The following is a 15648-nucleotide window of genomic DNA, read 5'->3' as shown; positions in this document are numbered from 1 at the left end:
TGTGAAAATACACATACTGTACATGTACCAAACAATGTATGGAGGCCTACTGCACGAAGCATGGAACTTCACACGTACATGATATTTGATATACATGTGTACCTGCTCTTTGTTTCTGGGCAGTCGTTTTCTTCGACAGGGGCCAGAAATTTCAAAAAATTAGGAACAGAGGATGAGGAGTGGAGTCGAGCACGCAGTCCACCCAGAGGACTGATGTAGACGGTATGAGTGGAAGCGGATGAAAAGAAAGACACAGGTCCCGTTCACACACAGGCACATTGCAATAAGAATGTTGTAGTCGCTGTTCAGTGGAAACCTCGTATATCTAAATATTAAGGCCATGCGTCTCTCCAATAAAAGATGATTCGATACGGGTCTTGATATATGGGGTGTGATACGATTCATCGATGGTTTGATTTCAATTATGATTCGATTCGGTACCGCTCAGGTTTTTAGTTGCTCTCATTTTACATACATATCAATTAACTTGTCCAGTAATGTAAATGTGGAATTCCTTTAAAGATAAATCCCTCCAATAAAACAGGATTCCATGCACACGTAGCTGCTGAATCAAAACCGAAGTTCTGGTTTATAGTCAGGTGCGCCTTATAGGCCGGAAATCACTGTAAAGCAATTTGCTTGTCTGGGGCTCAGCTTGACCACAGACTTTGGTGGGCATGACTGGCAATGGCGGCGACGTGTCTATAACATTCTAATCAATGACAGCAAATTAAAAGTAGTGGTTTTGGAGATGTGAGGATTCCACCCAAAAGCGAGGTTATGCTTAGTAGAATGTTGCATTTTGGTTTGATAATAGTGAAAAGAACATATTTTTTAATGTTTTAAGATGCCAGCGGATGCAAATCCTCTAACCAATTTGTGCAATTCTCTGTGTGAACTGGGCCTCACATGAACATACAGAAAATGAGTAAAGAAGAAGGCATGAAAAATGTTGCATAAAAGCGCAGAAATTCACACTGTATGCAACAGTGCGAGCGAAAGCAGCACAACGTTCTCACCGTCTTTTACTGAGCCTGGCTCCAGTTGAAGGTGAGGAAGGAGGGAGCAGAGGAGAGGAGGATGAAGAGCAGTTAGGAACGGGAGGAAGGACGGTGTTGGATGGAACACGTCTGAGAAGGTGTGCAAATGTGGAGGGTCAAAAATCAGAAGAAGTCAAAGACAGTACAGACGCTCCCCTACTTACAAACATTCGAGTTACGAACAACGGTACATACGAACATGTCTGCGCGCATGTCAAAAAATGTTCGGAAAGAGATGCTGTAAGTTAGATTTTGTATTGCGCGCCTTTTTCCGAGTACTGTAGTGCTTCTTTCCGCCGCTAATACCGACGCTTGGCGCTGTGAGAGCTCACCCAGGCTCAGCAACGTGTCGAGGAGGAGGAGGAAGAAACGCCTGTCCCCATGAAGAAGCCATCGCACTCTTCGAGCAGCAAGACCCAAATATTGAACGTTGCACAAAGGTTGCAAATCAATTGAATGATGCCATACAGTGCTACCGCATCATTTATGATGAAAAAAGAAGAAAACTGTGCAATCGTCGTTAGATCGCTTCTTTCGGCCAGTTTCTAGTAAATCCTCCAAGGAAGATACTCATCAACCCTCATCTTCTTCTCCTCAACCCTCAACTTCTTCCTACATTGAAGTTACGGAGGAGGAAGTAACTTTTGAAGCCCATTCCAGCGACGACGAAGAACCTCTCATGATATAAAATCCTCCTCTTCCTCCTCTCCTTAAGCATCGAGTACATCTTCCAAAAGTAAGTTAAACTTCATTTTATTTATCTTATTACGTACATGTACATACTGTGTGTGTCTCTCGCTCTCTCTCTCTAACATACGTAGTACAGTACTGTACGTATTTTCTTTAAACATAAATTATAATACAAAATATAGCACTGAAGCAACTTACGAACAAATTCATCTTACGAACGATCGCTCGGAACGTAACTCGTTCGTAAGTAGGGGAGCGCCTGTACACAGCAACTTGGGTGAACACTGACTAAAGGGAGAGAAGGAAGTCAAGGAAAAGATTACGAGCATTTAACGCTTAATGTGGTTTCCATATTCTTAGTATTTAAATTTTGCATTTTAGGTGTTTTTGTTGAATCTTGCCAAATGTATTTCATGTCACCAAATTGACTTGTAATTCTCCCAACAGCCTACAGATAACATATTTTGGAATTGCCACATATAGCTTTCCATGTACTTGAAAGCCTGCATTTTGAATGACTGGTTGCTTAGTGATCCAAGTTTTCCTTTTTGCGTACTATAATTTTTTTATGACAGAGGGAAAGTGCGTTGTGTTGATGAATAGTGCAAAAACAACAGAAGAGTGTGCATTTCAAACACAGAAAAACAACCCACATTATCACATTTCAACATTCTTGTCAATGTGAAAGGGGATATGAAAAGCCTTGTCTCCTTGTTGTCACCTGAGGGACACTACTAGCAACTATGCTGCGACAAAACAGTATCCAGCAAATGCACAAATAATCCTAATTCCTCCTGCCACCCACAGGTGACAAAAAAGGATTGTGTGTTTCTTACTTGCTCTGGTGTGGCGTGTCAGTGCTGACAGAGTAGTGTCGTAAAAGCTTGGGTTTTGAAGCGGCCGCGGGGTCCTGCTGTGGCGTATAGGTTAAAGTGCGTGCCGGGGAATCGTCTGCTGAGGAGGGCGTAGGGGGGTGGCTGAAGGTGCTGGCGCGTCTACGGAAGCCCTGCGGCTGACCGTCTGCTGGTCGAGAGGAGGAGTGGGAGGAAGACGGGGAGGCAAAGGGGTCAAGCTGCTTCAGGTCTCCTGTTGAGTTGTGGCACCTGAGGAGGAAGAAGAGGCTATTAATGTGAATTTGTTGAAGTTTACAGTATGATAAGCACTCTGTTAGTGGAATTAAAGAAGGTTCTGGTATCACGTGTCCCATACATGAGGCCTTTTTGGGTGGTGGCCCATGTGTAGTCATGATATAATACAGTTAAGTTTCAATTATTTCATATTTAGCATCATTGTATTATTTAAGCAAATATGACTTCTATGTAGTAGATACTTTTGCATGCCATTATTTAATTTATTTATCTATTTACAGTACAAAAACTAAGTGAATATTTAACATTTGAAATGAAGCCATTTCTTAAGCCCGTCTCTCATTGAGCGGCGCAGAATTACAAGGGCGTGCGCATGCAGCAAGCGTTGGTATTTCGTCAGGTATCGTTCAAGATTGCAAAATGTTGCCAGACATTCGCAAACCATTTTTACGCTCGCAAAGAAATGTTGACAATTTGATTATGTTCAAAATTTGATGACGCGCAACAACCCCCCCCACCAAAAACAAAACATGTTCAGCGTTATAAAAACATCAATGACTGACTAATTTAAGTAGATAAAACTCAAGTTTCTCAATATTAAATAATAAAAAGTAATAATGTGTTGATTTCTCATATTTATGAAATCTGTACTGGCCTGCTCAGGGCAATGTCAGTAAACTTCAGGAGGACAGACACTGCCACATAGTTAATAGTTAACATTGCTAATGTAGAACCCTGTCAGACAAAAATTCACAACTCACTCAAGCTTTTTTCTCATCAGTTTGCACTATTCGCCACTAGGTGTAAGCAAAACCTTCTGTGCAAATGTTACTGTATGTCACGGCGTAGATTACTTAAAAAAGTATTTGCAAAGCACTGCAAAATTACCAGTAAAAGTAGGAAAACAGAATACATTCATGTAATCTAGAGAAACCAATATCATCTTGAAATATGTTTTAATTTAAATCACATTCAACTAGCCCTTACTCTCTGAGTAAAGGCAAGGCTGGTCATACTTTTATTAATATTTGAGAAGCCGCTACATTGACACCTTAACTCATTCACCCCCAGACATTCTCACTGAAGCAACCCCCTTCACTCCCGGCTGTTTTACTGGATTTTGACTGATTTTGCAAGGCCCACAGAATTTTGTGTTCTACTGTTATAAAAACATGGAATCTACCAAAAGAAAGATTAGAGTCTCTTTTTTTCCTCCGGAAAAAAGTACATTTCTATCTATTGCCGTTTTTGCAGCAATTAGCATTAAATATAACTACTTTTCATCATTATTCACATATCTATTTAGAATTGTGAGTAAATTAGCTTTTTTTCAACATGGCCTTGGTTGATCTCCTTTGCTCTGCTGCCACCTGCTGGCCGTTTGTGTAATTACCATTTCTTCAATCATTCTCTGCAGTTGAGAGGCTGCATTAAAGCCTTCTGTATGCTCTAGCATGAAAAAACCCCATTAAAAACATATAAATACATCTTTGGGACACTTAAAACATTTAAAATAGAGCATATTTATACGTTTTTGGGCGCAAGTGAGTTAAGTATGAACAGGTTAGAAGCTGTATAAAAGTGAGCATCGCTTCATTCAGATGTGTTTACCTGAGCGGGCTGGTGGGTCGCAATTGGGAGGTGTTAGCGAGGGGGCCATCAGAGCCGGTCTGGTCCTGGCTATTGACAGTCGAAATGGAGGATACACTATGGCTTCTTTCACTGTTGCCCCTCTGAGCAACGGCCTTGTTGCTTCCCTGCCAAGACAGTCAAAGTTTGAATGTCACTACCTATCTACTTGTATGGTGTAAAAATACAATGCTACTATCAAACGAGTCTAGTTAAAAGTATGCTCTTACCTTCCATATACCCTCTAAAGACTCAGTTAGCGAGCGTTTCGCTCGGCTCTTAAACTGTTCAAGACGCTGTCGACTGCTACTTTGCTGCTGCGCCTCAACTGGAGGGGCCGCCGCTGCCTTCTCCTCCTCATTCTAAATATGCACACAGAACAGCAGTGAACAGATGTAAGTAAATGCGACAGCCATGCATTTGTAGACTTTTAGCACAATCAAATGATAACTAAAAAAAATAAAATACAAAAATGAATTACCAGTTTAGTGTCCTTTGGCAGAATGTGATGATGAATCCTCTGCCTCTCCTCATACAAATTCCTCAAAGATGCCATTGTAAGCTCATTTTCTTCCTGTTCACTCTTAGGACGAGACCTCTACATATCAGAAGAAATTATATGGTTGTAAGTATGAATGTGTTGAACTTGAAGCCTTTTTATTCTCCTTCTTTCTGTGGAAGTTTTCAGTAGTTTTTGATCAATTTTGTTTGATTTAAAATACTTAATGTAATGGCCAAAACCAAATTTGAATAGTTAGAAAGAATAGAATAGAAAGAAATTTGTTACATTACTACGGAAGCGTATTGCATTTACTTGGAAAAAAAAGAAGTCATTTTTTTCTAACAAATTTTGGGGGGAGCTTTGTTTTTTTTCTGTTTTATTGAATTTTTTTTTTCTGTTTAAAAAAAATCCTTCGTTTTTCAGAATATTTTTTTCAGAGTAATTTTCCCCTGTTTTATAAAATAATTATTTTTCTGTTTTTCTGAATATTTTTCTCTCTCCAGTTTTTCTGAATTTTTTTTTTTAAAGGGGTTTTCCCTCAGAGATTAGAGAACAAACACAATACAGTATACACAATAATTCCTTTATTGAGAGCCAGTAAGTAAACATGACCATCTTATTGCATATGGAGGTATGCGGGAAAGTGTCAGCTTCCGCTATTAGCGAGTCTGCAACAAGTCACTTGGAGTTCAGAGGTAAAAAATAAAATAAAAATACAAATACTCCGAAAAACAGAACACCAGCTTTGTTTTTCGGAATAATTTTATTTTTTTCAGCCTGTTTTTCTGAATATTTTTTTGACATAAAAAAAATTCAGTAAAACAGATTTTTTTTAACAGAAAAAAAAAAAAAAAAAAAACTCAAAACAAAGCTCCCCCGAAAAATTTGTCAGAAAAACAGGAGTTGTTTTTTTCCCCAAGTGAATGTAATACGCTTCCATACATTACTGCTTTGACAAATAGTTTTTTTTAATTTTTGTCAGGGTTTCCAGAATTATGCACAGCAGTGTTGCAGTGCAGCAAAATCACCACCAGATGTCAGGCAAAGTTTCCACACTGCCAGGCCATCACACATCGAAAGCTTTTATCACAGTACTTGCTGGTGCTTTGACTTAACTTACGAGTTTAATTTGTTGTGTGACCACATTAGTAACAAAAATTACTCATATCTCAAATCAACTTTCCTCTTTGAACTGATGTAAATGTCATGAATCCATTCCATCCTCTTCCCAAAAATATTGTTTTAAACATGTATGTAATGAAGATTTTTTTTTTTATTATCTGTACTTTAAAATTTAAATATAAAATAAACGCAAAGAAAAGAGAATGTAAATAAATGACTGGCTTTATGACGTATTATTAGGCTGAAAGTCAAACATCGGTTGTAGCAGTTGGGTCTAAATTACCATTGTGCTCTCAAAGACTGCAGCTTGATCCTGGTTGTCCAGAGTAGCCATGTGTCTCTGAAGCTCTAGTTTGGTTTTAGACGCATTAAGTCCTAAGGAGACATCCAGAATAAAGAATGTCAGTCGATTTGTGCCTAATGAGAAGTTGAATGACAAATCATGCAAAAGGTGACAATTTACTGTCAGGAATGAATGGCAAATTGTTTTTCCCTTACCTTCGATTCTCTCGCACAGCTTGTGGAGCTGCAGCATGGGACAGCTGTCACACTGTTGGCTCTGGCTCTTCGCATTCTGCTGCACAGCTGCTACGGAGAACGCCTGCTTCAAGGTCAGCATGATCTCGTCCACCTACAAGAACAAAACGCAAGCTTTGTTTCGAGACGTACAGTTGCTGAAGATACGGTCGGTATGCAACCTTTGAAATGGCATCCTTTCATGCAAAATAAATGAATGTAAAATGAATGCTCCAGGTAAAAAAACACTGCTAAGAAAATACAATCATCATAATTTCCATGGTCAGAGAGGTATTTAATAACATTTTTTTGTGTCGCCAAAGATGGCATAATCTAGTCAGAACCTCATAAAATATTAATGTGCAAAGGTGCCCAGTGAAGTGGCTTTTAATTTAATCACACACACATATTATTTACGTTTAATGATGTCAATTTGAACATTCTCCACATGGAAATTGCCTCTTAGGTCACATGAAAATTGGAAAACTGGGGTTGGTGAAAGACTTTGGTTGGTAACCCGGTGGGTAGTAGGTAATGTCTGGTTGGTGCTGGATTTCACTTTTCTTTCTTTTCTTTGATCCTTCCTCAGGTCTCCTGACAACCTCACGACTCTAGCTGGATTCTGAAGTATTCGGTTTAGGTGAACGGTATGGGATTTTTAATAGGTTTTAGGTGAACTAATGAGTACACACTCACACACATACAAAATTAAAAAAAATGAAAAAGAGGGAGAGCAATGATGATGACACGTCGAATCGGTAAATTTACCGAATGAACAATACTGAGCTCTCTCAAGAATTTTTTTTTTTCCCCACAACTCTATTTTCAGTGTTTTTCTGACCATTATTTTTGTTAACCTGGTGTCGGTGCATGTGACCGTGGTCTCAATCCAATACCCGGGACATTTTAATTTACGCAACATTCCATTCAGCTGACTCAGGGGAAAAACTTGTGAGTGCATAGAAAAACCCCATCTTACCAGAGACTCATCCGTACACTGAAAGATATAGCAAACAAAGTGGCAGCTTCCTCTTTCCACGGTCTCCCTGCAAATAAAGCCAAAGTGGTCCACATGGCGAATACCCTAGAAAGAGATCATCAGGACTGTGAGTGACACTGGACAGGGTTTACATAATACATTATGTAGAAAAAAAACAAAAGGTACATACCTGTGAGCAGAAAGAGATTTCACGGAAACTCTTTTCGATGGCGACCTTCTTAGTGTCTGGACTAACCAAAAAGATCTGTGACCTGCCCACCTACAGGAAGATCATACTTTTAAATGCCATGCATATTACATAAAATAAAAAAAAATACACTTACATAAATCAGTTACATCAAATATTTCGGGTTGAAATTAGAATTTATGGGCCCTAGGTCACATGCCATATTCTCAAAAACTAGTAGTGAATCACAAAATAAGAAGAGCTCAGAGTACACTGATAACACGGAATCTTGCTCAAAGGGACGAACAAGGCCATTGCATTAGGTCCGATTAATGACTACATGACAAATACGATTAAAAACCATCAAACGTGTTAAATGGCAGTTTCATTTCTTCTCTGCCCAGATAGTTCCGCTCCAGGGAATGTCCCCCATTCAAAACATAATTACAACACGAGTCACTATCACTGCTGGGCCTCAAGAGGCCATTTGGTGGTTTGCAATGAGCGAGTGATCTCATGTCTGCGAGTCTTCGGAATCAGAAGTTATTCTTGTCTGGGGTTCCCCTTCACTGCTCTGCTCTAGCTGGAACCAAGCAGAAGCCATGGATTGAACGGGTCTTCACAGGAAAGGGAACAAAGGTGAGGTAATGATATCGCCACAATGAGGTCACTGTCTCCATCCTGGAACAGGAGACTAGAGGAATGCTATGTTGACGTCTGCTGAGGTGGATGGCAGAATTTCCTGCGTCACTGGTGACCATTTCCTGTGTGACAGATCAACAGGAAATCTTGTGCTGGCAAAGGTCAAATGAAGGTCAGTGTGCCCCGGCTCGGGTTCAGCAGCAGTCAGCATTAATACAGTCATGCCAGTATCTGTCTTTTGTCCTTTCCCACTTTTGTTCACTGCATACCTTAGGCATGACGAGCTTCACTTATTTCTTCTTTACATGCACCATATACAAAATTAATCATCACAAATGCTAAAATACTATGACACAATCGATGTACAATTTTGACCAAACAAACGTATGTGTGTAGATGACTCCACCGGGCATTATTTAATTGATAAATTGTACAACACAGCAATCAGGTTTAAAAAATAATATCAGATGAAATTCAAAATCAACTGTTAACTGTTTAATTTTATTAGATAAATAAGGAAACATGTCTGCCCCAACTATGAATCCAGTGCTTTTACTATCGAATATTTTTAGAATCGATTACTGTTTATTAACCAGCGATTGGTGTTTATTATAGGGATGCATGATAATATCGGCAATTATCGATCAATTTGACATGCATCACTAGCCTAGTGCTAATGCTAAAAGCGAAGAGGGGATCCCATTCAAATGCTAACAGGTAGTTAGCAACAACTTCGGGAGTGTTGTTTTTTTTGTTTTTTTTTCAAATAACAAATATTCACACACAGAATTGATTAAACACAGAAGATAATCAATCTTCTTTTATGAAGGACTACAGAAATCAGTGAACAATTATTGTTGATATGCTGAAATCAGAGGATTTGAACAATTTTAAATTTAAAAAATGGCTCCAAACGATTACTCAATTATTAAAATAGTTGTCGGTTAATCTTCACAACTCTAATCCAATGCATTAAAAATGGGTTATTACATCTAAACCGCCTAATCAAAATATGCATTGGAGCCACCCAGATTCCATGTTGCATGACGAGCGTGAGTTCTAGAAGGCTCGTAATGAATATTTTTCAGGATGTTACCATACCATAAACAACATGGTCCTGTTTTCCCGCAGGCTGGTTGGCTGCACCCCAGGTGAGAGAGTGAGTGCATCCGTAGTGTTGGCGTGAGAGATCTCTGGTGAGAGTCCATTCTCATCCAGGGCCTGCAGTGATGGGAAGCTTGGGTCCCGTTTGAACAGCAGCGGGCGTTTTCCGTTGGTGGGGCTCCCAGTAGCACCGTTACCGAAAGTGGGACTCCCCTGTCCGTTAGACTGGAAGGCTAACGCCCTCTTCAGTCCACCGACTAACCCCCCGGCGGCATTTACCGCTCTTTTAGTGGTTCCTGAGCTCTGAGCTAACTGGCTGAACTTCTCAATGCATTCGTCAATGAGTGCAGGGGGGGCCTTCTTGTGAGCAACAGTCACACGGCCGCAAAAGAGCACCTCAAATTTTTTGGCAAAGGCTGCTGGGGACAGGGCAAGGCTGTTCGCCACAGAACCTGCTGTGGGAAGAGAAGAAAAGGTGATCTGCGTTTCCAATGGCTTGGTGTCTCCAGGGTCTGCCAAAGGCTTGTTGGGGATGGTGAGGGTGTCATCATTGCGTGCAGAGCTTTTGCCAGCTTGCCTGAGCGTACTGATGATCTCGGGGACCTGAAACACACAAACGTGCACTATGAATGGTTGTGATAGACGGATATGGTTTCTTCAAGGCCAATACCAATACCAATTATTAGCAGTCCGATAACCAATATTTCAAGACGATATTTATTTGCAGTAATAGCAAAAATATGAGCATCAAAATAATAATAATAATAAAAAAACATATGTTGTGGTAAAAGTCCATAATTGCGACTCAAAATAAGTCGAGTTTAGCAGCTCTGTTGAAACTTTTTTTTTTTTGCCTACCCCCATTCCTTACCCTAACATAACCCAATTCAAACCTAAACTCTAAAACCAAGTTTTGACCCTCAAAAAGAGGTCTGAACTTGTGGGGACCACCAAAATGTCCCCATAATTTCAAGTTGGTCCCCACAATGGTAGTTAAACCTGGAAAAGCACGCGTGTACGGGCCCCACAATGTAGCAAAGACAAAAGCACCAACACACAAATGTACGTGCGTGACTTTATATCTAAAAAACAAAGTTTTTAGATATAAAAACAATCAACCATCAGATGTGTGTATTGAAAACCCTCCTTTTCACAAATAACAGAAATCCTTTGTCTCTGTGAAGGTGAAGTCTAGCCTAAAACACACATGTTCAAATGTCATATGTCACGAAGGCCTTAATGATAACAACAACACAAGTCACACGGAAACCTTTGATCGTCACATGCCTGCGCAAGCCCGACCTTGCATTATTGCACCATCAGGGAAGGGAAGTTGATTTGATTGAGTCACATGAGTGATGTCATTAATGTCAGGTACATGAGCAGCAACTACAACTGCTGACTTCTTTCCTGCCAGATCCTGCTGCGTGTCATCTGGGCAGGGACGTTTATGCAGCTGTGTCCAGAACAATAGCCTTCCCGATATGGCGCTACTTTTGTTTTCTCTGCTTTGCTTCTGAATATTAAGTGTTGTGTTTGTTGATGCTTGCAGGTCCTGTGCCTTTGAGTTGCCTTGTATATGACATGCGCGATGGAAATAAACTCGCCTTGCTTTTGTTTTCTCATTAAGATAGTATTATTATCCAAACGCCTCAAGTAAAACAGACGGTGTGGACCGAAAAAGGAATGGGGCCGTCTTTCAGTTTTAGGTTTTAAAATTCTATGTTCACTGCCCACACTTTGTAGATATTAACACAACATGTTTCTTACCTCGATTCTGCTTGTTTTGAAATCATCCTGGCATAAGATTACTTATCTGTCGTCCGAAAACAAACTTTGCGTGATTGACGTTTTCCAATCTCTATTTCTACACTGCCTTAAAAGATATAGAAAGGTCATATCGAAAAATGTGCATTGGTTTGTAATGTTAAGACGTCTAGATGATTTCGGTACTTGCTCTCTACACCCAAAAAAAATGTGCTGAAGTTCTTGACTACTTGAACTGACACAAAGGGTGCTATCAGCTACTTCTTATCATGAAAAAGCGTATCTAGTCAGCATTAGACCAACCCCGCACATTCGTTTTGAGACGAAAGCTCAAAGATAAGCCCAACAGTAATCTGTTTTGTCAGCAGTATCTACGTTTAAAAAATCTTGATTTCAAACTGGACTATTTCCCCACCAATGTGAGAATGACTGCACCTGTGCAAACATATATACTCTACAATGATGAGTCTTGCTGCAACACACTAGACTTTGATAGTTTGCCATAATGTCCGAGAAAGGTTTACATTTGGATATATTTATGACAACATTCTTTTATAAATAACGTAAAAAGCACGTTTTGCTCAAGCAACCAAAACATTTATGAGTTTTAGGTAGAGTTTATTTTTATTATTATTTTTACTTTTTCTGGAGAAGAAAAAAAAGTTTTAGGTAGAGTTTATTATCTAGTAGTGTTTATTCTTGGGCGCACAGGCAAAATATGGTAAATAACTTTCATTGTTGTTTTTGTTTTTTGTTTTTAAACATGATTGTCCTGCACTAAAAAAAAAAAAATCATTATTGGGTGTCAGTGACTGAAACCACACTAAGATGCTAGTTTAAAAAACTTTAGCCTGACTCAAACCAAAACAAATTTATCATAGTCATACCAACACAAATTAAAAAAAAATAATAATACTAATATTCCATAGCACAGCTCCACCTATGGCTATGAAGGCCGGACATACTAGCCAACAGACCAAAAACATTTTTTAAAACCAGAATAAATAAAAGAGGGTGAAGACAGAATACTTCACTCTCAAAGGGCCACCTTGGCTAGAAGCTCAACCAATAATGTCCGTGAAGGGGGAAGCAGTGGCAGGAAGTCAGCTGGACACAGCCTGAGTGTGTCCAGCCACAGTCATGAGCGCTCACAGAGGACCAATACTGAAAAAGCATACAGTCTTCTCACGGAGCCGGCGTTAAATAGAGCTACTGTAGTTGTGACCTCAAAAAGAGGGAACTTACATAAATACCACCATAGCAAAAGAGAAGCTGCAAATCTGGCCGACAAACAACAAACGTTTCAGTGTTTGACAAAGTGTGAGGATACCGATGACAAAGTGTGAGGATACCGAAAAACAGGGCTTCCTCAACTTTTTTCAGCTCAACACCCAAATTCAAGTTTGGTTCCTGAAACACAGAATTCCATAAATATATCTTGTATTGCCTTAACATACATGGTCAGAGTGTCCCAAAAATCATGATGCTGTTACGCTGCCTAAGAAACAAAAAAAGGAAAAAAATATTACATAAATTAAAAGCAAGATTTTGAGGTGGCCACATTTATCATAAAAATAAAATAATAAATATAATACAATAATGTGAAACATTATGCGCACTTACTGTGGATGAGTCCAAAAGATTACATCATCCACTAACAAGGTTACAGAATTACATGACAATTCAGTAAGTTATACTGCATGTGAAGTACAATTGCCAATAATACCATTTTCAAATGTAACAACAACAAAAAATGCCAAGAAGCAACTGTGGGAATAAAACCCAGCATTTGAAACTTGCCCAAAGGCATTTTGTCTGGCTTCCCGAATCCTCACAAGTCGGCATATTGCCCCACTTGTGTACATACCTCCCTACAGTCATGTGCCTTATGGAGCACAGCCAAAGCCCACACCGGCTCAAAGTTCGGCAGGCACATAGCAGACGGGAGAGCAAGAGAGAAATATGAGATCAGGAAACATCCTTGAAATGCTTGGCAAGTGGAGACCAAATACACCGACATCATTATTTCGATGAAGGAGCCAGTTTAAAGCCGGATAAAGAAGGCATTCTAATACCTCAAAAGTGGTGCAATGTGTTGGCAACTTGGCATGGAAGTCGAAGCTCTCTGTCAAGTCCAAATCAACTCTTCAAGAAGAAGAAGAAGCTCAAGACCAGAAAGGCTCAGTGATAAACACGGTGTCCTCATCCACCGATGATGACCATTCAACAACAGTACATTTATAATTCGGCACGGATGTAAAAACAGAACGGTGCTGCGAGCTACCTTTTACAACAGTTCATGGAATGCCAACGCTAACTTCAAAATAAAATCTTCCCAAACACAGGGCCTTGGCACGCTTTTAACTCATTCACTGCCATTGACGGCTATAGACGTCATAAATTCATTCGAACTATTTCTATTAGTCTAAAAAAAAATGTCCCCACTTTTGTTAACAAGGGTATGAAAACCTAGAAAAAATGATTGTACATTTAGAACAGATATAAAATTTGTGATTAATTGTGAGTTAACTATTGAAGTCATGCAATTAATTTCAATTAAAAAATGTAATCGCCTGAAAATGTTTATATCTGTTCTAAATGTACAATAAAAAATGTTTTCTAGGTTTTCATACTCTTGTTAACAAAAGTGAGAAAAAATATTAAATAGAAATAGTTCTAATGAATTTTTGACGTCTATAGCCGTCAATGGCAGTGAATGAGTTAATTTGAAGTTGTTTGTGGCTGTGCACGGTGGCTCATCGTCATGACTGGAAGTTGCAGCCCAGTTAAAGTTTAAACTGCCATCAACATCAAATCATCTTCATTCTGAAATCATATCCAATCACTAATTAAGGATGCTGAAAAAACAAATTAATTTCCCGTACGCTGACATTGTACAATGCAGCGCCCGTTCCCCAGCATTAGCAGCTAATGACTAGCAGATAGCCGCTAAGTAGGCTAACAAGAGCCTTCTCACTATTTTTCAATGGCAGTTTAATTAATTTAATTTAAATAAGGGAAATGTGTTTGTTTATTTTTTGTGTTCATAATTGTTCTTTAACCAAGGCCGAAAACAACAACAAAACTTTTATATTCTCCAAATACTCAATTATTTGATACAATTTTCAGTAGGCAAGCAAAAAAACAAAATGTTGTAATTAGAAAAAGGTCAGTGGCACTAAAATGTTTGGGCACTGTTGTCTTTATAGAAAATAACATATTTTTTGTTGGAATGTCAGTAGTAAATATTTTTCATCATTTTGTAATTGATTTATTTCTTTGGCACATTAGTAATAATCTGTGCAAACGCAATGGCTTGATATTAGTGAGAATAGTACACATAGCCATTCATAGCCATGAATGCAATTGTACAGTATGAAGACGCTAAATGTTAAATAATAAATGTATTCCATCGTATACATTACAATGTGATCTAACGCATTGCCTATACAGTTAATAAATGACGACAGCATTTTTAGCCTGGATTACTAACATTATTTTCTAATATTCTCTAATCTCGTTTTACCAAATTGAAGGTCGACTGGCACCAGGAATCAATTAAGTGGGATGGTTATACGGGTTCTCCAGTGAAAGCTTGACCCAAGTGACTAAAGAAGTGCACAGTGAAATGCTGGCATCTGCACAATGTCTCTAGAGCTGATATCACCATGAATCATTCATGGGTTCATTCTTGCATTTGTTTTTTTCACAGTGGATTTTCACTTGAACAGACTGAAAAGACATGAAAGATTTCCTATTTATTTTCTTCCTAAACTTTGTTTATAAGTATCAATATGTTTTCGTACCTCCACTAACAGTTTGTTTTATCTTGTCCAACTGAAAAGATGAGCTTGTAAACTTGTGTTCCCTTGTGGTTTGGTTTCTTCTCCAAGCAAATCAAAATATGTCAAAAGAAACCATCGGATTGTTGCTGAATGGCTTTCCCACCAGAACCAAACCACAGAAAAAGTTTGTTTGGAACCTAATGGGTTTGCTGGGTCTCTCTCTGAGGTTACTAGCTGCAGTACCTATGGCACATAAAGCGGTGCAGTCAAACCTAATTATTTGCTATCGTTCGGGACCCAGCCCTGAAACGAATAATGAAGAATTCCACGTAATGGAAAACCTCCCAATTTTTTTTTTACAATTGCCTATATTAATATTTTTACCCCCCACCCCTTTTTTTTTTTATCTCCGTGGATGACGACGTGATATACAGAAAGTTAATAGGGAGGGGTCAAGTCCAACAAAATACATACAGTATTAAGATTATGGGGAACTGTGTGTGGAAAAAAACAGTGACAGCATGTCATGGAGGAACTTGAAACAAGAAGCATGGATGTAGGATCACGCAGGATGACAGCAACAGATTCAGAGAAGCA

General features: G+C 39.0%; 1 protein-coding gene across 4 annotated transcripts in view; it reads right to left on the bottom strand.

Annotated features, from left to right (window-relative positions):
- Positions 1-15648, bottom strand: part of tbc1d1 (TBC1 (tre-2/USP6, BUB2, cdc16) domain family, member 1) — a 39980-nt gene that overhangs the window by 18910 nt on the left and 5422 nt on the right. For 2 of the 4 annotated variants that reach the window (XM_077571223.1, XM_077571226.1), the window contains 11 exons: positions 9497-10102; positions 7757-7846; positions 7567-7671; positions 6570-6702; positions 6355-6446; positions 4929-5045; positions 4678-4809; positions 4430-4575; positions 2567-2833; positions 1020-1130; positions 103-210 (listed from right to left, as the gene is read on the bottom strand). In XM_077571223.1, the coding sequence (XP_077427349.1) occupies positions 103-210; positions 1020-1130; positions 2567-2833; positions 4430-4575; positions 4678-4809; positions 4929-5045; positions 6355-6446; positions 6570-6702; positions 7567-7671; positions 7757-7846; positions 9497-10102 (1907 nt within the window). The remainder of the gene's footprint in view (positions 1-102; positions 211-1019; positions 1131-2566; positions 2834-4429; positions 4576-4677; positions 4810-4928; positions 5046-6354; positions 6447-6569; positions 6703-7566; positions 7672-7756; positions 7847-9496; positions 10103-15648) is intronic. The other 2 variants (XM_077571224.1, XM_077571225.1) reach the window with 2 other exon arrangements.

Source organism: Vanacampus margaritifer, chromosome 7 (assembly GCF_051991255.1).
Source record: "Vanacampus margaritifer isolate UIUO_Vmar chromosome 7, RoL_Vmar_1.0, whole genome shotgun sequence".
Classification (NCBI taxonomy): Eukaryota; Metazoa; Chordata; class Actinopteri; order Syngnathiformes; family Syngnathidae; genus Vanacampus; species Vanacampus margaritifer.
This window is presented reverse-complemented; position numbering and strand designations above follow the sequence as displayed.